Source organism: Haliaeetus albicilla, chromosome 4 (genome assembly GCF_947461875.1).
Source record: "Haliaeetus albicilla chromosome 4, bHalAlb1.1, whole genome shotgun sequence".
Taxonomy (NCBI): Eukaryota; Metazoa; Chordata; class Aves; order Accipitriformes; family Accipitridae; genus Haliaeetus; species Haliaeetus albicilla.
In genome coordinates this window covers 991,102-1,014,973 of record NC_091486.1, presented here as the reverse complement: position 1 = coordinate 1,014,973, position 23,872 = coordinate 991,102, and the positions used below count along the sequence as shown (strand labels likewise).

The 23,872-nt window shown below is 50.3% G+C and overlaps 1 protein-coding gene across 2 annotated transcripts; it reads right to left on the bottom strand.

Annotated features, from left to right (window-relative positions):
- Positions 1–3,867: 3,867 nt before the first annotated feature.
- On the bottom strand, positions 3,868–22,171 carry CYTIP (cytohesin 1 interacting protein). Of its 2 annotated transcripts, none has more exons than XM_069780603.1 (8): positions 22,075–22,171; positions 14,237–14,286; positions 13,852–13,906; positions 10,952–11,054; positions 10,738–10,831; positions 10,231–10,300; positions 6,592–6,658; positions 3,868–6,089 (listed from the first exon to the last, which is right to left on the bottom strand). In XM_069780603.1, exons 1-8 carry the CDS (start codon positions 22,081–22,083, stop codon positions 5,617–5,619), a joined length of 921 nt encoding a protein of 306 aa, XP_069636704.1. In that variant the 5' UTR covers positions 22,084–22,171; the 3' UTR covers positions 3,868–5,616. The 2 variants fall into 2 exon arrangements, with proteins under 2 accessions (XP_069636704.1, XP_069636703.1); XM_069780602.1 differs by lacking the exon at positions 22,075–22,171 and adding an exon at positions 17,492–18,702.
- Positions 22,172–23,872: the final 1,701 nt, after the last annotated feature.

Sequence of the window (23,872 nt, the reverse complement as noted above, 5' to 3'; positions counted from 1 at the left end):
TGTATTTTTAAGCAGGCAGAGTTCATAGCTGGACTTGGGAAAAGGAAAAAGTAGCTGCAGGTTCCTCCCACTGCAGGCAGCTATTTATAAACAGAGCTGGGCAAAACCACCTCTCAAGGCTAGGAAAACATTTCATTTGCACAAACCTGAGGTGGTGTGATTTCTGCCTCTTTAAGCTTTTAAAAAAGCCTGCACTGAAAGAGCCAAACTGTACGAAAACAATTCAGGGTGCAGAGCTTTCCCCGAGCAGAGCATCGCCAGAATAGCCCTGCTCTCCGCTCTCCTGGATGCTTCGGTCTGCGCTGGAGAAGCTCCTGTCCCCACCTGCCCGTGGGTGCCAGCGAGGCATTTCCCAGCCGTGCAGCCCGGCATTGCTAATGGCAGCAGCCTGGCATTGCCGTCCCTTGTCACAGGCCATCAGCTTTGCACCAAGTTTGCAAGGCCTCAGCGCTGGGGCTGGTCGGACGGACTCTGTCCGGGCTTTGCTGGCTTGGTCTAGCTGCGACAGGGATTTCTGTGACCGACCGGGTGCCCATGGTGAGTTTGCTTTACTTTTGCTTATCTGTGTGTGGCACAACTGCAGTTTTATGCAGCCAGCAGTAACAAGCAGGTTACTGTTGTAACAAAATAAAAGGTCTGTGCTGGGAGCACAGCAATAGCAATAAATTCTTGGCTTTATACATGTTAAGGTGTACTTCCCTTTTGCCTTGCAGTGGCAGGCAGGACAAACTCAGTCACCCGTGACAACTACGTTTCGTGATCTTCTTTTCAATGCTACGAAAACTGGGTGCAACCAGCTGCTACATATGAAAATTTCTAAAAAAGCTGCATGAGAAAGGAAATGTCAGGTACGAAAGCAGAAATTGGCAGAGCAGAATTGCAGAAACACAGCCATCCCTGAAAAGCATGCAGAAAAGTGGTCACTGACAGGATAGCTGCCTGCTCTGAGCACTACTGAAACGGAGCAAAACCCAGCACATGCAGAAACATGGGTCAGACAGAGAAATGCAGGAACTCCTCACGCATTTCAGCAGCTTCCAGGGCTGGACTTCTAATGTGCGAGGGGAGAGTTTTTGCAGGCTAGTACAGCCTTGAAGCCAGAACGATTTTCCACTGGATTTGAAATGTTCCCAGCAGAAGCCACAACCTGTTTCATGGTTTTGTGGAAAAAAACTTCACAGTAGAAATTATAGGCCAAGAGAGGCCAGCAAAAAACCCCCGAGATGCCCTTTTTTTATGACCTTTGCAGTAAGTCTGGCTGGAGAGTTGCAAGCCAGCATGAACGAGGTGAATCGGTCTCGGGGCAGCAGGAGAGGCATTTCTAGGCCCTTGGAAAACATGGCTGCGATGCCCACGATCAGTGCTGGCAAAACAGCAGGGCGTTTAGCAGAGGGACCATGCCTGCATCCCAGGAGCAGCCGAGCATCCCCCCGCATCACACCTGCCCCTTTGCCGGTGCAAAGCCAGCCCCGTGAGGCCGTGCTGCTAAAGCAAATAGGTTTTGCCAGCTCTTGCGCTGGAGGAGCCTCAGCCCGCTCCGTGCTGCACTAAATCAAGCTGAAAGATTTAGGACCCAAATACTCCCCTTGCCTCAAGGGGGTTTTCTGCTTGTTTGCTGCTAACCCAGGGGCTGAGTGCCATGACGGTGCCTTGCCCATATTTGATGCAGCGTCTTGAGTTCAGGGAGGGGTTGCCCAGATCTGGGCACTGGGCAAGACCTGATTAAGCAGTTAAGAACCCTTACAAGGTCAGGCTCAGTAGCATTCAGCAAATTAAGTTTTAAGTTTAAAAAGGAATTGCATTCTTCAGAGCAGCCACACTTCTGCAGTAAACTCACGTTGCCCTCTTTATCCATATGGGATAAGAAGAGAAAAGGTAATCCCTTGCCTGTTAGGAAATCAAGCAAACCCTTCAACGCCCCCACAATCAGTGAGAACAACTCCTCTGCTGACGGTCCAGAGCACCTTCCACACACATCGCTTGGAGTCCCAGTCCCGTGGACCACAGCATCACCACACAGCGTTGCCCGCACGCACAGCCTTCTCCCACCCCGACTCCCGGGAGGCAGAGCAGGGAACCTTCCAGATTGCTCTCCGCAAGGAGAAATGCCACGTTGAAAGAGCTTTCTCGCTCATTCTGCTCTCTGAGTTCTTTCCTTTGCCCACGACCTCCTTCCTCCCCTCAGAAGACTGGGGCACCCTTGATCTCGACGCCCGCTGCAGCGGCCCCACAGAGCCCGCCTGTCACCCACATCCTGTTTTTGATCGTGGCCGTGAACATCTCAGGTTGTCGTCTTGTAGCAACCAAACCATGCTCCCGCCATCATGGGAAGAGCATCATCTATTTGGCCTTTCTTAAGCTTGTCGGGTGTCCAGGCTTGTTCAGCCTTTCCATGCTAAAAGCAAGCATCTGTCTCCCAAGTTATGTCAAATTAACTTCCGTACCAAAAGGAATCACTGCTTTGGACCATAAAGCTGCACTAATTTCCACCAGAGACGCAGCCTTGGGGAGTAGAGTTCATACCCGTTTTTTTCCCCCTCCATAAAACCAGGTGGAGGATGTAGGCTGTGACCAAGGCACCCTGTCCAGTCCCACCTCTGCCACCGGGTCTCTATAAACCAGCTGCAACGAAGGCAAAAGGAAACTTTAATTCAGGACCTGTAGGGGGAGAAGCGGAGCAGGCCCTAGTCAGGCTGACACGTTTTTATCAGTCTCTGCAAACCAGTCAGCCCACGCTCACCAAGGCAAAGAGCTCTGGCCTGGCTTTGGGCATGCACTGATTTTCACCCAAGTGAAAGAGTCCGTAGCACCGCTGGGCAAAGCTTCAACCCTCCGGTCAGACACGTCAGGGTAGGAATATTTTGTCTTCTGACACAAATGCATGCCACAGTCGTGGGTCCAAATACTCCTTGGCCAGGAAGAGAGAGGAGTGCTCCCACTCCTGAGGAGGAAGGCACCGCCGGCCACCCACAGCCACGTCCAGCAACATGCCAGACTTAGACTGGGTGGAAACATCCACATGCTTCTGCAAGCAAGCTGGTGATGGATACCACTCTTCCCTCGGCTGTCAGTCTGGCAGCTGGAGCCAAGGGTCCTACACGCAACCTGTGACTGAGTTTAAGGTCCCTTTTGAAGTGCTGGAGCTGTTTGGTCTCTTTGGGGCACCACGACAACGTTCACCAGATTTTCTGGTGCCCACCAGCTGCTTTCAGACACCCATATATCTGCCTTGAACTCCACAGTTTATCCAAATAGTAATAACCTCTACTTTTTTTTTTTCTTCTCTTTTCAGCTGGTGTTATTGGCAAAGAAAAGTAAAACCCTATCTTGAGACAGCAAATCACAGGCAAAAAACTCGATGTCTAGCAATGAGCTCCACAGCCCAGACCAGCACCCGAGCTGCCCCAGCCTGGGGTGACAGCTCAGCTTTGGCTCTGTGCAGGTGTCAGACCAAAGCCCACCTCCGCGGCCAGGGGCTGGGGCAGGAGCTGACGGCAGAGGGGCCCATGGGCTGAACTGCAGGTGTTCGGCTCAGCAGCACGGACAGAACATCATTCCCATACGCAGAAAACCTCGTGAGCTGCTTTCCTGATTGCCCTCCAGCTCTCCCAGAGCCTTGCCATATTACCATCTACTTAATCCTTTTAAGAGAAATTACAGACGCCAGTACAGATTCTGCTGGCTTAGCAACGTTCATTAATTAGAGGAGTATTGGGAACAGGTTGTTTTTATTTGGGGTTCATCTCAGAGGGAAGCCATTGGGTTTAACCTGAGGTTTCTGAAAAGACCAGGAAATCCTGCCACAGCAGTATCTGAATGGTAAACAACCGCATGGTCTGCTTGGTCAAAAGACAAATGAGTCACACAAGGTATTTAAATTATATTTAAATTTCTTCCAGTTGTATTTGAAAAGCATAATCAGGTCGCTCGGGCTAAACAAACAGCCTATTTCTGTGTTGCCTGAGAGGGAAATAAAATTTCTCTTTTTCGTCACATTTACACCCATATTTATTAAATCACTTTGTATAAGCTATCAAGTTAATCTTACTGCCTGAAGTCTCTGCTCCTGAAGAAATGCAAACAGTTGATGATCTTCCTGCCAACAAGCCGTGGGAACACCAGGCCAAGGGGCATGTGCCGCCGCCCCCAGGACTGCAGAGGGACCGGGTCCCAGGCACAGCCCTCCTTGGGGGTCCCCAGAGCGCAACCTGCCACCACTCCCTGGCACAGAACAATCCTGCTTGTCCGGGCAGGACAATCCTCTGCCTTTACTCCTCTCACCTTAGAAGAGTTCAAATTGATCTAAGCTATATAGTTACATCATTGTAAGAGGACGAGTATTTTCTCAAACCTGGTAAAATTCCGGGGGTGCGGTGAGACCCCAGCACTCCGGTGACTCTTACCGAGCTGACACCATGCAGAAAATGCTGTTTCTAGCGAGGCTGTCAGGCACTGCAGAGAAAAGCTGCCGGTGGTCTCCATCGTGCTCCTCCCACGTTTGACACAGGAGCCCACACGGGTGCACGGTGACCGGCACACCCTGCTCCGGACACACGGAGCTGCTCGGGGCAGGAGCGCACAGATGCCCACGGCTTCCCGTGCACTGGCACAGCAGAAGAGCCCGAGGCTGCGTGCGTGCTCAGGGGGGTCCTTTCTATTCCAAATCCCCTGGAATAGGGCAGGCTTGGCAGGACATGGGATATCAGCTAGTGGCAGAGATTGCAGCTGGTCAGGTCACAACTGATAAACTGGGTTATTGCAGGGTTTATACAATGACTGCTAAGAGATGCGAAAGTGATGGCAGCCGGCGTTTACTTTGTAAATCTGTCTATCGATGCTGTCATCACGACTCACCAGGGGAACCGATCCCTCCTTTGGAGACTGGGAAGTGGATTGTGGAGTTCACCCTTTCTTTTTCAGACACACATATCGAGCGTGCACATCCTCGAGCAGCAGCAGTGGCTCAGGGCATTGCACCGGCAGCGGGAACCGGCGCAGGCAGCCGCGCAGTGAAACGGCCGGCACAGATCCTGACCACGGCCACGCACGAGCCGGGGGAGTTGGCAAGTGTGCTCCTGGCCCGCTCCAGCACACCCATGTAAAATCACCCACCGCAAACCACAGGTAAATCTCTGCCCTTCGTTTCAAAACGCTACTGCCCAGGGTCTCTCTGTGTCATACACTCTGGGCTCCATCTTCTTTCTAACGGGACTCTGTCACTGGTTTTAGTAGAAGCACTTGCTTTATTAAAGACCTTCTTTGGAAGACTATGACTTCGGTAACAGGAAATAAATAGCTATCACTTCTGCATTCAATTAAAAACTGTTATTAACACTAAAGTATGCTGAGGAAGTTCTGCAAATGTTCTTCACATTTCAGAGTTAGTCACTTTTCACATTAACGAAGAGGTCCACCGTGTGCTCTGATCAAAAATTGAAATAATTAAACAACCCAGAGCTTTTTAAATAGCATCAGTGCTGTTGTCCGGAGGACTGCCGTGCAGTGCCACCACGCTTCGCTCATTGCGTGCCTCTGGGTGAGCTGCTGCCCTCGGTCCCAGGCCACGCAGCTGTCCCGCGGGCAGAGCCCCAGACATCAGGGGTGACACGTGCGACATCAGACCCGACTTTCTTCCTCTTCCACCGCCCGGTGAAGGCCTGGAATGAATTTCAAAAGATGCTTTCGGACACTGGATCTCCTGCTTTTCCGCGGGAGGGTCCCAAAACTACTGGTGAAGCTGGTCCCCTCCCAGAGCGGGGACATGGACCCGCTGCTGGCCAGGCTGATGCTGCGGTTCCTCCGCAGGGAGGACCTCCCGGCAGCGCCGTCCCCGTCCCTGGGGAAGAAGCAGTCATCATCCACGCTCGACTGGCGGCTCAGGCTCTCTGCAGCCGAATCCTCGAAGGCTCCGCTCTGGTAGAAGCTGTCCTCGCTGTCCACAGTCATCGAGCTCAGCCGGCTGCGGGAGCTGCTCTCGCTGGAGAAGCGAGGATTTATTGGGAAGAGGGGTCCCGGCGTGCTGCAGCCACCAGGCAAACTGGACTCTTCCAGCTCCAGCGCGCCCAGCAGAGCGTTGTCGTTCACCTCCCCTGGAAGCAGAAACCAAAGGGGAGCATTATTTACCGGCATCGGCTCAAGGCTGGAGGGCAGGACACCCTTGGCATCTCAGGGTAGGGAGCAGCCCCTTCCCCTCGGGGGAAGCTGTTTCCCGGTTCGGGGTGCTCTCTGCCCCTGCCTTCCCCCACATGCAGAATCAAATCTGCTTCCTGGGCAACCCACTAAAAAAACCAACCGAACAAAACTCTCCCCTGATAAGTCCAAAATAAGAATGGAAAAAAGCTTTGCAGCCCACATCAGCTCCTTTCCTAGTACTCATGCAAAAGAGCCTTTGGTCTGCATTGGTCAAGCAGCAGCCAAATTCATCACTCCCAGGAAAAAAGCTTTCCCAGGGCCAGCCCCACGCCTTCATTAACAGGAGAAAAAGAAAGCAAATGAAAATCAGATTAAAGAATTGCTTTCTTCTGATCAGACAGCGTTTCCGCAGAAGGACTCAGCAGCACTGCGGTTTCCTACCCGGAAACGAGGACGTACCGTGCAGCAAGCGCTGTTCCTGTAAGAGCAGAGAGCGCAACTCCACCCATTTCTGCTGCAGAGTTTGCTGTGGAGGAGAAAGAGGGCTCTGTCACTCATACACTTTTGCAGAAGCACAGAACACTTGTCAAGAAAACAGTCTATCTAGAAAGTACAGGTCACCTACAGGAAGCACTTGTATGTCCCTCTTTTTGCTGAGACACTTTTCCCAGAGTTTAGCAAATTTCTTCCGGGAAGCACAAGTCCACTCATGCCCTGGGTGCTTCGGCTGGGGTGCTGTACACATCTGATTTGAAAAGCAGCAGCCTGACATCTGGAGAGCGTGCTGCCTGCCTTCAGCCAGCAACGATGATGCCAGCTCTCCTCAGCAGCCTGCAGGCTGCCCTCCTCAGCCCTCCGCAGCTCCGGAGCCCACCAGCCGGGAACGGGCACTCCGGGCGCTCCGCTCCTCGTTCCCAGGTCCGGCAGCGCGGTGTGGGAATGGCACAGCTAACCGTCCCGTGTTAAGAACACGCTGCCCTGTGCATCCTTACAACCTCTAAGTGCTACACACCATCCAACACTGAGCTACAGTTTTCTTTCCCTCTGGTGCAGGTCAGCTTGTGGTGTGAAACCAAACTATGGCATAGTTGAGTTAAAAAAAACAAAACAAAACAGGTGAGCCTCTGCCTGGAGATAGTTGCAGCAGGCACTTCCCCAGTAATCTGCATGAACCCGGTGCACCTCAGACGCGCAGCCGGGCAGGCTGGCAAATCACACACTTCTGCACCCAAACTGACCAGACTAAGCTTACGTGGGCAATCCTGTTATTGCATTCACGTTTTTCCTCTTTTCGACATTTCGGAAAAATCAGCCACAAAATGAAATACCAAATGAAAACCACGGCCCGGCTGCGGGGTGGTGAGGCACCGGGATCCCTGTGGGCAGCACCGGCACGGCAAGCCCCTGGCACCCCACGGAGGCCAGGCAGCCCCCCAGCAGCAGGAGGAGGGGGTGGCACGAAGGCTTTTCCTGGGGGTCCCTCAATGCACTGAGCAGGAGCGATTTACAAGGGCACCGGGAAACAAGCCTTTTCCCAGCTGCTCTTCTCACTGAATCACTTCCTAGCAGATTTGGACACGATGTGGCAGACAGAGCTCTGGTGCATCAGGTCTGGCAGGCACTGGGCAGCCTTCGCCATGTCAGAGGTACGGGGGGCTCCAGCTTCTCCCCAGCTGCCATTCCTATAACTCTAGAACAGGCTCACCTGCAAAACGGGAGCAATGACAGCTTTTAAGGAGAATTAGTCCAGAGAATTCTGCTCTTACAATGTTGTCTACGCAATGTTGAATAGGGTGGGTTTTAGAAGTTTATAATTCAGCTAAACCTAGGAAACTGTATGCAAGAGGTGCTGGGGAGTCGCCTGAAGGCTTTCCCCATCCAGACCCAACCGAAAGAGCAACCACCTCCTAGTCCTGGTTTCTCCCATCAGATTAAACTGTAATAGCAGCGGGACTGTTGGGATAACTGATGCACGCAGCGGGTATCCGCTCGCGGCTGGATGCCCATTCCACCGGCACGGCGGCGGTGGGTGCAGCGGGGTGCGTGTCCCCGCTGCAGTGCCTCGCGTGGGCTGCGCTGCTGGCTGCTGCATCCCGAGGGCAGGACACGCTTGTGCAACTGCACGGCCAAACCTGTGATGTTTAGCACTCACAGGCATGTTGCTGTCTCACTGTGGTTACAGGGTTTTGCAGCGACCGAGCACACCCTTCAGTAAGGCATCAGAGTTATAAACAGAATTAGGTTCTTTCCACTGCAGCCACACTGGCATGAGAGTGCAGGGCCAGGCACACACCCATATTTTACTCTGTAATGACGCTTGTTGCAGAGGTTTGGCACTTCTGGGAAACAGCTGTTATCTAAAAATTCTGCTCTTGAAACTGAACCTTTCACAGCAGATTTTGAGATTCTGGCTTTATAATTTCCCTGGAAAGGGATGGGGGGGATGGCCCATTTCTGATGACTTTACCGGTTGTTTCAACCACATTTCTCAGGGACCAGACTGAACGGCTTGCCATAGAGCACTGACTGCGGCTGGGATGGAAGCATCCTGCTGTTTTGTGCTCATTAACACAATGAACTCTCCAGCTCTGGGATCTGGCTCGTTTCTCGCCATGTCTGGACTAGCCAGGCGGTCTCAGCATCCCAAACCACTACCCCAGCTCCCGCCAGCCTCGGGCACCAGGGACGTGGTCCCGCACAGCTCCACGTGAGGCCGGCGTGGCCCCTGCACTCGCATCGGTCTCCCAACGCCTCCCACCCCGCTGGACCACTCTGGACCATGCAGGGGTTTGTCCCAGCCCCAGCCCCTCAGGGAACACCAGCGCTGCCTCCAGGCTCGGCTCCCCCGGCTGTTCCCACCAGCCAAGAGCCAAGAGCCCCTCACATTCCATTGGTCAGTTTTACCTCCTTCAGAGAGAAAATAGCAGCTGGCTGCGGGGGAGCGATGCCTAAAACCATCCCAGCTATGTCCAAAAGCATCCTCCATAGCTCCTGTCAGTTTAGCGAGCCTTGGAGGGAAACTGAGCTCATGGAGTTCTCACCCTCGTCTCCTCACCCCTGCCCATCTCCTAGGCTGAAGGGATGGTGACCAAGATATCTCCCGTACAGGCAGGCACTGCCCTCAGCACCCCCCCAGCCGCAGACCAGCGGAGGTTGGGAGGAACCCCTCCTTTCCTCTCCGTCCATCCCCCATGGGTACCGTTTACATCATCGACAGCATCAGTGTCATGCAGCAAATTATAATGCCCTGTGCTGTACTCTCATAAATGCAGCGCAAACCAAATTAAATAAACATTGTTTTAAACATGCTAAATACTAAACATGAAATGGCCCCCGTGGCAGGACTTATATTTTATAGGCAATGGCACATATGGCAAACCCTGTCCCTGCTGCTTAGCTCTGGCAAGCCTAACCCATTTGGCGTGAGGTTTATTCTAGCCAGATGAATTTTTAATGCACTTTTTGAAGTACCATACTCCTGTGCAGAGGGTTTTGGCATAGAGTTGCCATAAGGAAAAAACCCTCACTCAGGTCGACTGAGCCCCAGCTTTGGAAAGCCCTGGCCCTTGCAGCACTGCAGCTGCAGCAGGGCGAGTGGAGAAGCACACTGGGGTGCCGGCACCCAAAAACCTGCTGCCAGCCCGGCTGCCTCGGACTCAGCTGGGGGAACAAAGTTCTACAAGTCGGAGGTGCCGTCAGCGTGGTGGCCCTAAAGAGCCTAAGCTCTGCTTGTGAAAGCCTGCCTTCCCTTTTTGCTAAATACAGAGTACGTTAAAATACGCTGTTCTGTTTTTACAGGGGAGGACTGCCTACCAGCTGGGCACAGCTTCGACACAGACAGAAATTGAGATATTTAGAGACTTACAGAAATTACTGTGGGGGAAAATACTACCAAAAAAAATGGGGAAAATACTACAATAAAATTATACAGAAAATACTACAGGGACCAGGGCTGGGGGTGCTGGTGGCAGGGCACACACGGGTATGTGCCCCCCACCAGGACACCCAGCCCCACGGACACCCACCCGCCCCCATTAAGCAATGAATCCACAACAGCCCTCTGCGTCCAACAAAGGCTTAACTAGTTAATTCTATTACCTTCAGTAACTGCAGCTTGGTCTCGAGCTCCATTTTCCGCAGAAACATGGCCCCATTGACAATCTCTAACCTGCGAAGAAGGGGATGCTGGCACCGAAGCGGTGAGGAGCACCGAGCGCTGGCGGGGGCTGCTGGACCCCATGCCGCAGCTCACAGCAGCGGGTCGCACCGCGCTGCGGCGCGTGGTGCTGTGGGGTCCCGAGGGAGTGGGGACGGGGACCCCCCCGCGCAGCCGAACCCTCTCCTCCGCGGCAGTGGTGCTGGTGCAAGACGAGCAAACGCGGGGCAGGAGAGAAAGGAGCAGGGGAACAGCACCGGGACACCTTCCCAGAGCTCCTGTCTCCCTCCGAAGCCCTCGCCGGCAGTAAGAGTGCGGGTCTCCACAACCAAACCCACGGGATTTCTGCCCCGGGACAGCGCAGGGCGGCAGGGTGTCGCGAGAAACTTTCTTGGCTTCCAGCGGGAGAGACTATTAAGCTGAGAACCACCTGAAGGAGGGACGCCTACCTTAAGTAGTTTCCTGAAGACTTTATCAAGTCTACTATTTGCTTGTGATTAAAACCGTCCGTGTTCACGCCGTTGATACTGGAGAGGATATCGCCTGTTAGAGATACACAGAGGCAAAAATTAGCATCTGCAGCTCAGGCACGTCTGCAATAAAAGTAATTGGGAGAAAAGCAAGACAAGGCCACCCACAGCAGGAAAAAACATGAACAGTTACCAGTTTGAAGGCCGGAAAGATGGGCAGGACTTTCTTCTTGAATTTTGCAGACACAAGTGCACACCTCCAGGGAGTAATCATTTTGGTGCGGAAATCTAATAGTCTGTTAATACCAAAGTGACAGTGTTACCAATAGTAAGGCCATGAAAACAATTTAAAAATTAATAGTCTTTTTACACATTTTTTAAATGAGAAGGCTGTGATGAGCAGGGTATATTATCATGCAAGTGAGAACACCAAAATGTTATAACCTAACAACTAGAAATTGCATTCTTATGACAAAGAACAGCAGACACCTGACAGATGCCTGTACCTTGTTTTTGCAAAAAAACCCTAGTTTTAAAGCAAGTTGGTTATTTATGATCAAAAACTCGGGAGCTTGAGTCAAGAATATCTGTTAGCATGGATGCAGATTGCTTTCTGGAAGAGTATTTCATGTTCCCAGTCACAGCATGGCAGGGTGTGACTTGGGCTTTTCAATTGATTGACTCTTACTCATTGTGAATGCCGCGTGAAGTCAGCTGGTGCCGCCAGATAGATCGGTTCGCAATAAGAACTGAAAAGCAACAAGACTTGAACCTACTTTTGCTCTTTTGGCCTCTTAAAGTCATTATCCACACATGTCCCCACATGCCCTCAAAAGTGCTTTTTATTATACATTTAAATATATATTAAGTAATTCTAAGTATAAATGCATTATGTGATTATTAGTGCTGACATGTATTTGGAAAAAATGCAAAAGTAAGTGATGCAACCTGATGAGATCTTGCAATGACAGGAAATGTCTTCTTGGTTACATGCAAATTTCAGTATTCAGCCACATCTTCCTACCAAAATTTAAGACTGAAGCGGAACTTCCTGAAAACCTATGATAGCCACATCTAACCCAGATATAAGAACTCATGTTAGATTCCCAAATTTCTCAGTCAGCGTGGAACAAGTAGGGATGAAGACCAGGTGAGTTCAGAGCTTATCTGGTCAAATCACACCGACGTGGTGACTTCAACCCTTAGACGAACAGTAAAACTTTTGGTTAAACTAAGAGCACCAAGTGAAACATGAGGGTCTTGGAGGACATGCCACTGCAGGTCATGCTTGCCTTTTTTTTTTTTTTTTTTTTTTTGGACCTGTTTCAGAGTGGTATGTCTCACCTACAAACTTGAAAGATTGGGTCAACTTGAGCAATACAAGCTCAAGCAGGATGGGATTCGTCACACGTAACCGGAGCCATCTGGACCGAGGTGTCTCGACTTCCCCACCAGAGCCACTGGGAGAGGTGGACATCTCCCAGGTGTGACGGATGGCCCCAAGAGAAGCACTCCAACCAGGAGGGTGGACTTCCCTCTCGTGTCCCTTGTCCTCACAGACTGCAGAAGATGGCTGGGCCATGGTTTTGGAGGGGACCTCCAAAAAAAGCCACCTCACTTTTAGGTGGCTGCAGTGAGAGGAGAGACATGCTACCAGAGCGTCTGCTCTGCAAACACCTCGGCACTTTGGGAGCCGCACGGCGTCCGTCTCACCCCTGGGCTCTGGTCCGCCAGTGTAGAAGTAGGAGAAGAAGCGGTAACATGTGAGAAGCTCTGGCGTTCGGCCATCACTGCAGTTCTCATGAGCTCCCTGCAGATGGTAGACCTAGAGTTTCACATCATCTTATTCTGGTTTGCCTAAATTTAACTTGTAGTAGTGAAATTACAGCTTCTAAATAATGGCTTGTTCTTAGTATCAGACAGATGCTGCCTTTCCACAGCCCAGACTTTCTAGTGAAGTGCTTACGCTGAATGTACGTTCAGGAAGAAAATGTGCCAAGAACAATTATTTTCAATCAGAATGTCACATATAATGAAAATCTGCCCTGACAATTTATACAAAAGCCCAATAATTGACTCAATTATCCTTCCTACTGAAAGCTCTCCCCTGTTCACGAGCTGAACGCTTACCCGCTCATTAGCCACAGATCCAAATTTGAAAAAGTTAAGCTTTTCCTAACACACGAATTTCACTGAAAATAGTATTTTCCCTTTGTGCACAGATAGAGGCAAGCACTTTGAAGATGCCCTGCCGCTGCAGGAATTGAAACAGAGGGGTGACGTGGGAGGGTCTCGCCGGCACAGGCTCACAAAACGGGCTCCTGCCTGCAGGTCCCACCGGCAGGCAGAGCTCTGTGGTATTGCCACAACCCGCTGTTCCCAAAACTACATCCTTTTATTCCTGGGATTATTTTTATTTATAACCAGGATTTTAGCAGGCCTACTGATCTAAGAGTTACCTTTCTCACAAAAATCTACAGAACAAAAATCCCCCATTAGTCGTACTCCTGATAAGATTCTGGTTTTCCTATATGATGATTTACTGACTTCTACATCTAACAGAATTTCTTCCTATATGATTTAGCCCCCAAAAAGTCAAGCTTAGCAGTTATTTATTTAAAAAAACATGCCAATACTGTACATCCACTTCAAAAATACATATGTCTCTGTATATGTTAAAGGACATAGTAAAATGCTAGTATAAGGCATTTTTTGGAGAGAGAGTTTTTTGATGTCTCTCTTTTTATATGAAAACATTCCCATGTGCAATTCTCCCCAAAATTATTCACTTATGGAGGTAAAAAGGCATTGCCATTGCCTCATATTTGGATTTGGATGAGATTTCTCCTACATTCAATGGTCTGACCTGTGAGAAGGCTGGAAATTCTCATCTGTGACCTTCGCTATGAAAAAAAATCTTTGGAAATGCATCCTAGTTCTGTATCATTACTATAAGCTCTTCAAATTTCACGAGGAACTGACAGATACCATTCTCTGCTCTATGCTGTCTTAACCTAAATTTGAGGATGAGACACTTAAGAGTTTGCACCATATTTTATTTTTAAATCAATCGACTTGTCATTTAAATCTTACCTGGATTTCAAACCCAAATGTCTCTTTATCTTCTTTTAATATAGCAACAAGGTGTCTGTAACAAGAATATACAGAATTCCTCATGAATGCTGGGTTGCCACACTTCGTGCACTCTATTTCTAACCAAAACAATCGTGTCCCCATCATTGCCCCTCCCTGTGCTAACAGGGTGTCAGCAAGCCTTCCCACAGACGTTGCAGCAGTAGTGCTTGTTCTTTCCTTACTCAAACTAAATGTCACAATTTCACCCACACATCCCAGGTGCTGGGTACCACTCTCTGCCTTGCACCTTTACCCTCCTAGGGCTGCTAAATGGGAAGATTCCCAGGACACATTTCATGCAGAATAAGTAAATAACAGTGATTGTAGAAGAGTATCTTCATACCTTTGGGGCCTGGAGGAGTCGCCCAAGGAGCTGGATCTGGCTAAGGCAAGCTGTAACCAGAAATGGGAGTGGAAAAGGGTCAGTAAGTTCATGGTTCTTTGAGGCACACGGCTAAAATCTGCAGTTTAGAGAAAAACTAAAACTAGCTGGTGGCATCCCACCACCAGCTTGCACCAATGCAGCCTCTTCCTCAGTGAAATGAGAACTTAAACTTTCAGATCAGGAGGAAGAGCAGCTAGGTCCAGAACGCAAGACAAGTTATCATCATGTTCAAAGCCACCTATTAGACGCTGATGGCGAGCTCAGCCGGGCACGAGCGGAGAGTCAGCAGCCAACAGCAACGACCTCCAGGTCTGCTGAGTGCTCCCTGCAAAGCTTGGAAAAGGTGCTCCCTCCTGCCCAAGAAGTCTTCCTCCACCCTACGGTTCCTTTCTAAGTGAGTTAGAGAGTAATTTTACACAGTAACAGGTCTGATACCAATGCCCGTGGAGAATGTTTAACTGGCATTGCTGCAAGACCAAGTACCAACTGCGACACATTCTGGTGTGACAGATTGCATTAACCTGCAAGAGGCAGTTGTTGAAGGAATTCATGTTTATTTTTATTATGTTGGAAATTAAGCCCTGGGAAACTGGTTATAGCTCAGCTTTTTCATTTTTCCAAACCTTTTAAATATAAAATTGAGTATTTCCAAAATAAAAAAAAAAACAAAACAAAAAAAAAAAAAAACCCATGGGTACTCTTAGAACATCAGAATATTGTTTCAGTTGTTTACCTCCAGAAAAATGTCTGGGCATCCTTGCTGGGAGACAGTAATGCAGTACCTGTTCCAACTTTATTAGAAAAAATTGGCCACCCACTAGCTATCCAATCTTCCCTGCAATAAGTTAAAATTGAGAGCTGAGCTACCACCAGCCAATATAAAATGAAGCAAAACAAGGCTTTTTTTGCGCAGGTGTGATAATTTGACATCTTCACAATTAGCTTTCATAAACTCACAAACACCTGCTTCGGAGGGGGAGAGAGGTCTGGAACCAGAAGTAACTTGGCTGGGAGACCCCTGTAGCAATACCTGTTGGAAGACCCTGCAGCAGAAGAGTGCTATTTAGGGTGATAGATGTTGCTGTGAAAAAAACTGAGAATGAGTGGAAAAATACAAGTTGAATCTCGAGGAAAATTTTCTAATAGCAAAAGTGCTTGGGGCAGGGAACTCTTCCCCAAGCTGCTGGAGGTGTAATCTCTGAGGACAGTAGAAATGAGAAAGACAAGAGGCATGACCACTCAAGAAAACCCCTGCACCCAACAGGACATCAGAGATGGACCTCCCACTGGTCTTTGCAATGTCCACAATCCTCTTGTCTTATTTTGCATAATTAAAAAAAAAAAAACCAAACGTATGTGGCAGCCCTGTGTTTTCAAATAAGAGAAGGAATATTCCTTCTTTGGGGGTCGCCTTGCTCGATCGCGGTGCACTGTGGGGAGTTGGGGGCCAGGCAGGGCCATGGCTCGGCGTGCGGCCGCCCCGTGCCACGGGCTGCGGCCGGGCTGCTCCGTCCTCGGGGGTCCACAGGCACTTCTGCTCTTGTGGAAGGACGAGGGGCTGGCGGGCACACAGCGCCAGGGCATCTCTGCAACCGCGGGGATCCTTCAAAATTAGCCATTAACGCTGTAACTATCATCTATATAGTGCCCAAATCACGTCTCTGTTACGCTAAGACCTCACCTTTCTTTTGTACTTTTCCCCTAAAAGTCTGTGGGCATTTATAAACTTAACACCTGTCGGAAAAGGCAGAAAGCACAGATAAATTAAGGTAACTGCAGGCAGCTATCCCTGCAGTTTCTTGTGGTGGCTGCATAGCATTTCCGAGCCGATGCATGCATGATCATGGCAACGAGCATCCAGGATCCCTGCTTCAGGCTAGGTAGACCTGTGCCTGAAGACATCTCTGGAAAAAGCCACGATCAGTGTTAAACATTGATTCTTCCCGTAAAAATGAACCATGAATAAGGAATTACATTATCACTGAAATGTTTGGAGTCAGTATAGCCAAATGTCTCGGGCTTCAGCAGTACAAAATGATGCCACAGCATGACCACTAACAGAAACACCCTACTTTATAAACATGCATGTACTTGGGGAGAGGAGGGAGAGACCACACGTATAACAATAAACCGCACACCAGGTGAAAGAGCTAACGGCAGGCGTACACCTGCGGCACGCAACCATTAGGTACGGTCTGTGCAGAGCGGTCCTCAGGCCTGATGCCCGTGTTGTAATTCATCTTGAGCAGATACGGCCACGTCACAGCCATTACCATCAGCCTCCCCCTGCGCCGGCAGCAATTCCCACACAAAGGGCTGCTCCATCACAGCCGCGGGACCTGGATGCCACCCAGCAGCAGCGTTCCCCAGATTAGTCTGGCTCTGGCTTTCCTTTATCTCCCCACACTTGTACAAAGAAAAGGATTAAGTGCGTTTCCGTTACTGAACAAAGCCAAGCCTTAAGAGCGCAGATATTACATACTAGTTTTCTGATGATAATTTCAGAATATAATGTGTCTCAAACATTTTCTATTCAGGCTTCTTCATACTAGACAAATAGACCAAGGCTGGAATCGCTCAGGGGGCAATTTACAGCAACAGCAAGAGAGAGTTTCGTGGGAATCCAGTTGCAAACAGCAGAAATGTGCTGTTCTGAGCCGTGCTGGGGGGAAAGCCCAGACCAGAGAGACAGCCCAAGCAGCCCCAGCCATTGTAGCAAAATACTCCAAAATCCGGATGGAAATAACTCATGGTAGGTGCTTTCTGTCAGCATTGCAGAACAAAGGACAGTCCAGCCAGGCCGCTATACTGAAGTAAATGCAAGTTTAAAGGAACACCCAGACAGCAAGAGCCTCTTTCAACTCGCAGCACTGCTGTAAATGGAGAAGAAACGCAGCTGGGGCAGGATCTCGGCTGCAAAAGCACTTCACGTGCCCAAGCCCCTACAGGATGAACGCCTCTTTGCTCGCTCCTCTCGGGAGCTTCCCACGCTGCCGGTGCTGCGAAGATTTCCTTGCAATCCCCAAACCGCCTAGGCTAAAGGCGCCCGGCAGCAATCCTTCCACCACCCTGAAATCAGGAGCCGCAGCGAACCGGTGCGGTCGCTTGCAGAAACTCGGCCGTTTCTGCTCACCCCTGCAACCGCGGGCAGCGAGCGGCTCTCCGGGCAGAAAGGAGCCGTCAGCCTCCCGGAGCACAGGAGCTACCCCATACCTGCTTGCGCCCGCGGGGCAGCGTCCCCACCGTGTTGGCCAGGTGCTGGATCCTCCTGCTGTCCATCGGCAGAGCCTGCTCCCCCTCGGAAGGGTCGGCACCGAAGCCTAAGAAGTTGGCGTTATGGTTCTGCTGAATGAGCCTTCTCAGAGCCATGTCGGTGGAAGGGCATTTAAAAGGGTGTTGCTAAACGCTGCGGCATGGCTGAGGAAACTAAAACACACTCGCTCCTCCGCGATCAAAAAGTACGAGAGCGGAAAGCCAGCCACGTGACCCGTGGTTTAGGTGCACATTACATAAATCTCTTCTAGCAGATCACCAGGGCGCTCGGTATGTGTTGTGCTCATAGGAGAGCTAAGAATTAGGTTTGGCAATTAAAGAAATCTACTTAATTTTTCCATTCCCGCACACAACAATTCTCATGAACAGCTGCTTCTCTCTGCAATAATTTGTCCTTAAAGCACTACTTGCTTCAGACACTTGCCTGAATTCAACTTGTTCGTTCTTCGACTTGCTCGGCATCCCTTGCATTGCTCAGATTACCTTTTGGCAAAGACGGGAAAAGAATGCTTTCTTTGGATAATGGTGTCAGTGTGTGACTTTCCAGCCACAGGCAGGGAAGCAAGAACTGAAGGCCACAGACTGCGAGTAGGAGCTGAAAACACCGCAGAGCAAGGGCAAAGCAATGCCCTCAACAGAGCGCTTGCGTTTTGGTAGGGAGCAATGGCTTACCCAGCAAAGCAGGTTTGGGAGCAAAGAGCAATGTAAATGCCATGCATTTGTGTCCGAGGAAGGCTGGACATCACGATGGGACTCGTCTGAAACACGCTGTCATTTTCTGTTTAGTCAGCTGGACAAAAACTGTGCAAAGGAACCAGAGTTCGTCACAATTAACCCTAGGTGGCATTTGAACCTTTGCAAGGGAAAAGTGGGGCTATTGCTATCAAAACAGAGAAGTAATAAAAATGTAGAAGTTGTTACATTCATTTTTCTCAGTAGAGACCTTTTATGCACCTTTACAAAGTATTGCTACACGTGCCTTGGACACCCAGCTCCCAGAGAAAAGGCTGGCAGAGGTGCGGGCAGCACGGGGCACAGGCAGGGGAGGAAGGGGGGCAGCCAGCACCGTGGGGTGAGGGCTGTTAGGTTTTGTCTCTGCCAACCTTGTGGAAGTTCAGCGCAGTCTGGTATGTGCTGTCACAACAGATTAATTCAGAACTGATCCGCATGCCTTTTATAACGGTTCTGCCTCTATAAATGGTGGTGGAGGCGGCGCAGGGACGGGTGTCCGGCTCTGGCCGGGAGCGCCCACCCACATAAAAGATAACAGCTTTTTAATGAGAGATTGTGAAAGAAGCAGAATGAGGTTTTAAAATGAGTATCATTTAAAAAAAGAAACCTCTGTCTCCTGTTATGCTGGAAACCAGTCCATTTTGGGACTGTAGAGCACTATAGATCACATCGCAATCTTGGCAGAAACTCAGGGTAAGTAAAACAATGAGCATGGTGGGACGGGGCAGTAAGTAAAATTTAACCCCTAGCACAGGGTGAGGGGGCCTGCTTATTTTGCATGTCTGATTTTAATCATATTTCTGACACAATAAGTTCATTTTCCTCCTACTTGCCCAGTCCCTCGCTGCGTCAGGTCACTGGGGAGGAGCTGCCTTCCCTCTCGCTCCCTGCTCCGCCGCTCAGCTCGTGCCCGGTGACGGCACCGGCACTGGAGAGCCACCGGCTGCTCCTGCCACAGCGCCAGGAACCACATCCATCCGTCCATCGCACGTCCTTCTAGGTGCTCTGCCATGCCCAAAAGGACAACTGGGAGAACATGTTTTAACACAAGCATTTCAATGAACCTGGACTGGTCATTTGGTAAAGATCTCGCTCGCTGTTTTTTTAACCTTGTGGTGCCTCATCTTGCCATCAAGCAAAATTCCCAATAATTTCAGGAGCAAAGTGATACGAATGATAGCAAACAGGATACTACATGCTATTGAAAAATACTGTATCAACTTCAGAAACAGTCAGTGCTGAAAAGGAAATCTGAAATGACTTGGGGAAGCCACAGAGATGCCCACATTTGCGTGCCCCAGCATGAGACACCTCATCTGGCCGCTGGCTGGAGTACTCCACCTTCACCAGTCCGCCCTGGCAGGGCTTGCAAGTCCCGGGGGTTAGAAAACCCTCCCTGTGTGGGGCAGGGGCGTACGGCCCCCCCGGGCAGGCTGAGCTCTGTGCTGAAACCCACCTCTTGAGAGCGTCCCACCGCCGTGCCGAGCTGTGCCGAGCACACAGACCCATCCCACGGCACACAACAGTTATCCTCTGTGCATGACGATTTTCCATCTGATGAGAACTAAAGAATTTTTTCCACATTGTTGCCATCTCACAAACGGTCTTTACAAAAAAATGCAATCACAGATTTTCACCAAAAAGGAAGTTTTGCAGAACTGGTCTGGCAGTAATTGCTGCCGGCATGCTGTCGAGGGACCCCATCTGGGTGCAGTTTCGCCACTGCCAGGGAGACTGACCACTCACCGTCCAAAGCAGCCGAAGTATGGACCCAGAGGCCTCCTGCAGCCTGACAGATCCGTATCTGCATGAAGTACTCGACTGCATGAAAAAATACTTAATTGAGATTTTTGGCACATGAGGAGGTTTCTATCAGAGTCTCAGTCAAGCTATCCTAGTCCTAAACCATAACACAGTGTGTGATTACAAAACCCCAAAACAATAACCCAGTGTGACATAAGCAGAAACAAGAGCAATCTTAGTGCCTGTACAGATTACAATCCATTCTAACTCATCGCTTCAGTAACATTCATTTCAAGTAATATTTAAGCAACGTCAGTTCGTTTCAGATCTATAAACTCCACTGGTAAGTGGCATTCACTAGTCAGCCCGATCTGCAGAATGAAGCCTTTCCTCTCTACAGTCCAAAACCCCCGGTGACAAGAGAGCGGCAAGCGGGGTGCCGGCATTTGCTGGACTCAAGAGCCACAGCTGGTTGACCCCAGCCCTACACCTCGGCTTCCCAGCTCGTTCCACGGGCTTCTTCAGCTGAACGGGCACACAGCTCCTGGCTTTAGAAGTGGGTTTGTCTGTCAACCTAGGAAGAGCAAACGTGGCACACTAACACTTCTGCTCCCTGATAGCCAACTTCTATTCTGACAAAAGCCAGATAAACCCCAGATTTTGCAAGAGATATTGGTGATACAGCAGGCAGGGAAACAGTATTTCCCACCTTTAAAGAAGTATTGGCAATGCTTTAGGATGTAATAGTCAGTGAAAGGATTTTTGGTTTTATTCTTATTGCGTAGCAGTCCTGATGCCTTGCCATGAATGACCTGTAACTGCCCCAGGAGCAAGCCTTCAGACGTGGCTGAGTGTTTATGTGAAGGACGTTGCCTACCTGTGTCTTCCTGGGGATCTCGAGGAACATCGTTTCTTTCTTCAGCCAATGGCTGGATTAGCATTAGTATATATCATTTAGTAAAACCAATTTAAAATATGGCCACTGAAACACTTTTATATTTGGCAGGTATCTGTAGTGAAAAAAAATAACATATTCTGGCCCAAGCTCAAACTATTTCAGCCTGCCAGCGCTATCAGTGCCACAGAAGTCCACGTTTCCAGTTAATGTTCCCTCTTTACACTGAACTGCTGCTGCTGTTCCACCTCACTGAGCTCCCCCATGCTCTGTCCTCCTGGCTGCTTGGGAAGGCGTTTGCCGGAGCAGAGGAAATCCCGGTGCCAGGAAAACGTTGGCACGGGCCTCCTCCTGCTCCAGGGGATCTGCTCATTGCCCTGGACTGCTGCAGTGTTGGTCCATTCCCATCTTAAACGTTCATCCCTCAAAAACACAGCATCTTGCAACAGAGAAATACCCTGTCAGAAAACATCTGGCCCACACACCTGGAGGAGGGTTTGTGGCTGGCACATGACGAGTCCCTGCGGTCCCCGTGCCTCTCCTGGCAGACAGATGGGGACAGAAACGTGTTGCATGTCACAGCAGCACCACAGGGACCATTTTAGATGTCCCTCCTTCACCTCCAAGAAGGGGAACGAGCGTCTGGGCAGATCCAGGAGGAACCCCTCTGGGTTGAGGGGCAGCACTGACCCTGCTCACAGTTTATGTTTCTCTCACCTCCTCCGTGGTGATTGTTGAGAAAAAAATATGTTAAAAAGGCAATGCACGACAGGGGGAAAGCTTTCTCCTTCTTCCTGAGAAAAGTAAGCTGTATCTCAGGGATGGCATCTGCTTACTTGCTAAAGCATACTGACTAATGCGGGATGGAGGTGACTCAAAGCCTCTTCCCCTTTTCCTGCTCACAATCACCCCACTAAGTGCCTTTGAAAACAAACAAAGTGCATTTCAGTTCCTCAGGCAACCCTCTTTTACGTTTCTGAAACCGAGTGACTCATCCCCAAACAAGCCACAGGAGAAACAAATAAAATCTCCCATCAGGACCTCGGTCCCAGCTGCCCCCACAGCCCCGTGCCACCCGCCGCACTGGCACGGAGGGGCCAGGCGCTGCCACGGGCCCCTCCACCAGCGACGCACCCACAGTCCTCGCGCGTACCCCATCCATCACGGACCGACCGCTGTCTCGCTGGCCAGACTCGAAGCTGCACGAAGCCGAGCCGAAGGGGAGCGCGAGTCAGACCCGGCCGCTCACACCTGTCCGAGGAGATGACAAAGGATGCTCTGCTCCAGCCTCCTCCCCGCTCCAGCGCTGGCTCTGCGTCGGGGACGGGGGGACGGGCAGCCTCATGTCCTCTCCAGGAGCAGACAGGAGTCCCAGGGCAGTGCTGTAGAGAAGTTGTTCGCAGCCCCCTGGAGAGGCAGAGCAGGAGCGTGCATTGACGCTGCTCCTGGGGCTGCCCACCAATGCAGAGCCTCTTCCGCTCTTCAGCCGAGTCCAGCTCAGCGCTGAACTCCCAAGCAAAGTACACGCGGCAACATACAGGTGCCAGCCAGCACTGCCAGATAATGTTTGTCTTGCACTTTAAACTTCTCTAACACGCTGTTACTGTTGGCACACTAGCAATACAGTGCTATGAACACACCACGCTTTCATCCCTCCGCTCTCCTCCAACATGCCCATGGTGCTGACGCATTCTGGGCAGACGCACGGCGCTGGTTCCTCCATGCTGACAGCCATCGGCTCAGGGAGGGCTGATAGGAAACGGAAGAGTGGAGCAAACGCACTGGCAGGGCTCTCCTTTTCTCCTACCAGTTTCTGAGGAGGGAAAGCAGAAAATCCTCCTCTCGCATCCTCAGACCCCAGAGAGCTGCTCCTTTCCTCCTCCATGAGGATCTAGTCCTTGGTCGATGCCCGTCTCTGTCCCTCCAGTCCCAGAGCTCCCAGTCCCTTTACAGGCATCCCAGTTCCCAAAAGTATCTCCAGCGCTGGTGCCCGCAGAGGGACTCTCTGCCACACATCAGAGCAGATCCCATCCTCACCGGCACCTGCCAGGAGCAGTGCTGGTCTGTAACGGAGCTCGGGCACTGCAGGCTCTGCTCGTCCCCACCACCCTGCAACAACCCCAACTCGTGCCCGCAGCCCTGCGTTCAGGGCACAGCACCGTCCTGAAGGACCACAACCCTGAGACACCTTCGGGACGGCTCGATCATGACAAGTAGCTGCTGCTTGATAGCAACATTCTCTGTCTAAGGAGGCTTGCTGCTTTCTCGGTGGTGTTACCTCCATGGGTTGGGCTTGGCTTCCCCATGCACATTCAGGCCCTGTGCTTCCTTGCAGACATTCAGGCTCTGCTCTAACCTTTTCTCCTATTCTTTATACAGCTGCTTTGAACTACAAATTTCCAGCTCTTTTGAAAGGAAACCAAAACTGTTGTGACACTAAGGGACTGATTTTGCATTAAAATAATTGGGAGGATGACCACAGACTTAGAATGGGTTTGTATTGAATGAAAAGAGAACTGGGTTCTTAACGTGATCTTGCTGAAAAGGCAACATGAGGATGTTCCCGTGAGTTGGTTTAATCTGAATAACTTCATACGCTGTGATATAGACTGATTTTATGAGTGTGCACAAACCCTCCTTGAGACTGTGATGAAATCTGCTGTGTGATTTCAGTCTCTCTCCATATTTTTCGAATAAGATTTTGTATTGTCACACTTTAACATGTAGACAAACCACATGAGCTATTTTAAGTAGCTAGTCCTTTGTACTACCAACTTTTCCATTTGACAAGTAGCTGGTAAACCATGCAATGACTCAGAATAACGGTTTGAGTACTGAAATGAGTATCACCCTCAGCATAGCTGCTGATCTATCTCATGTGCTCTTCTCTGCTTTCCTAATCAAAACATAAATTTTTCAGAATACCAAGATATGAAGTATAGGGCTGATTT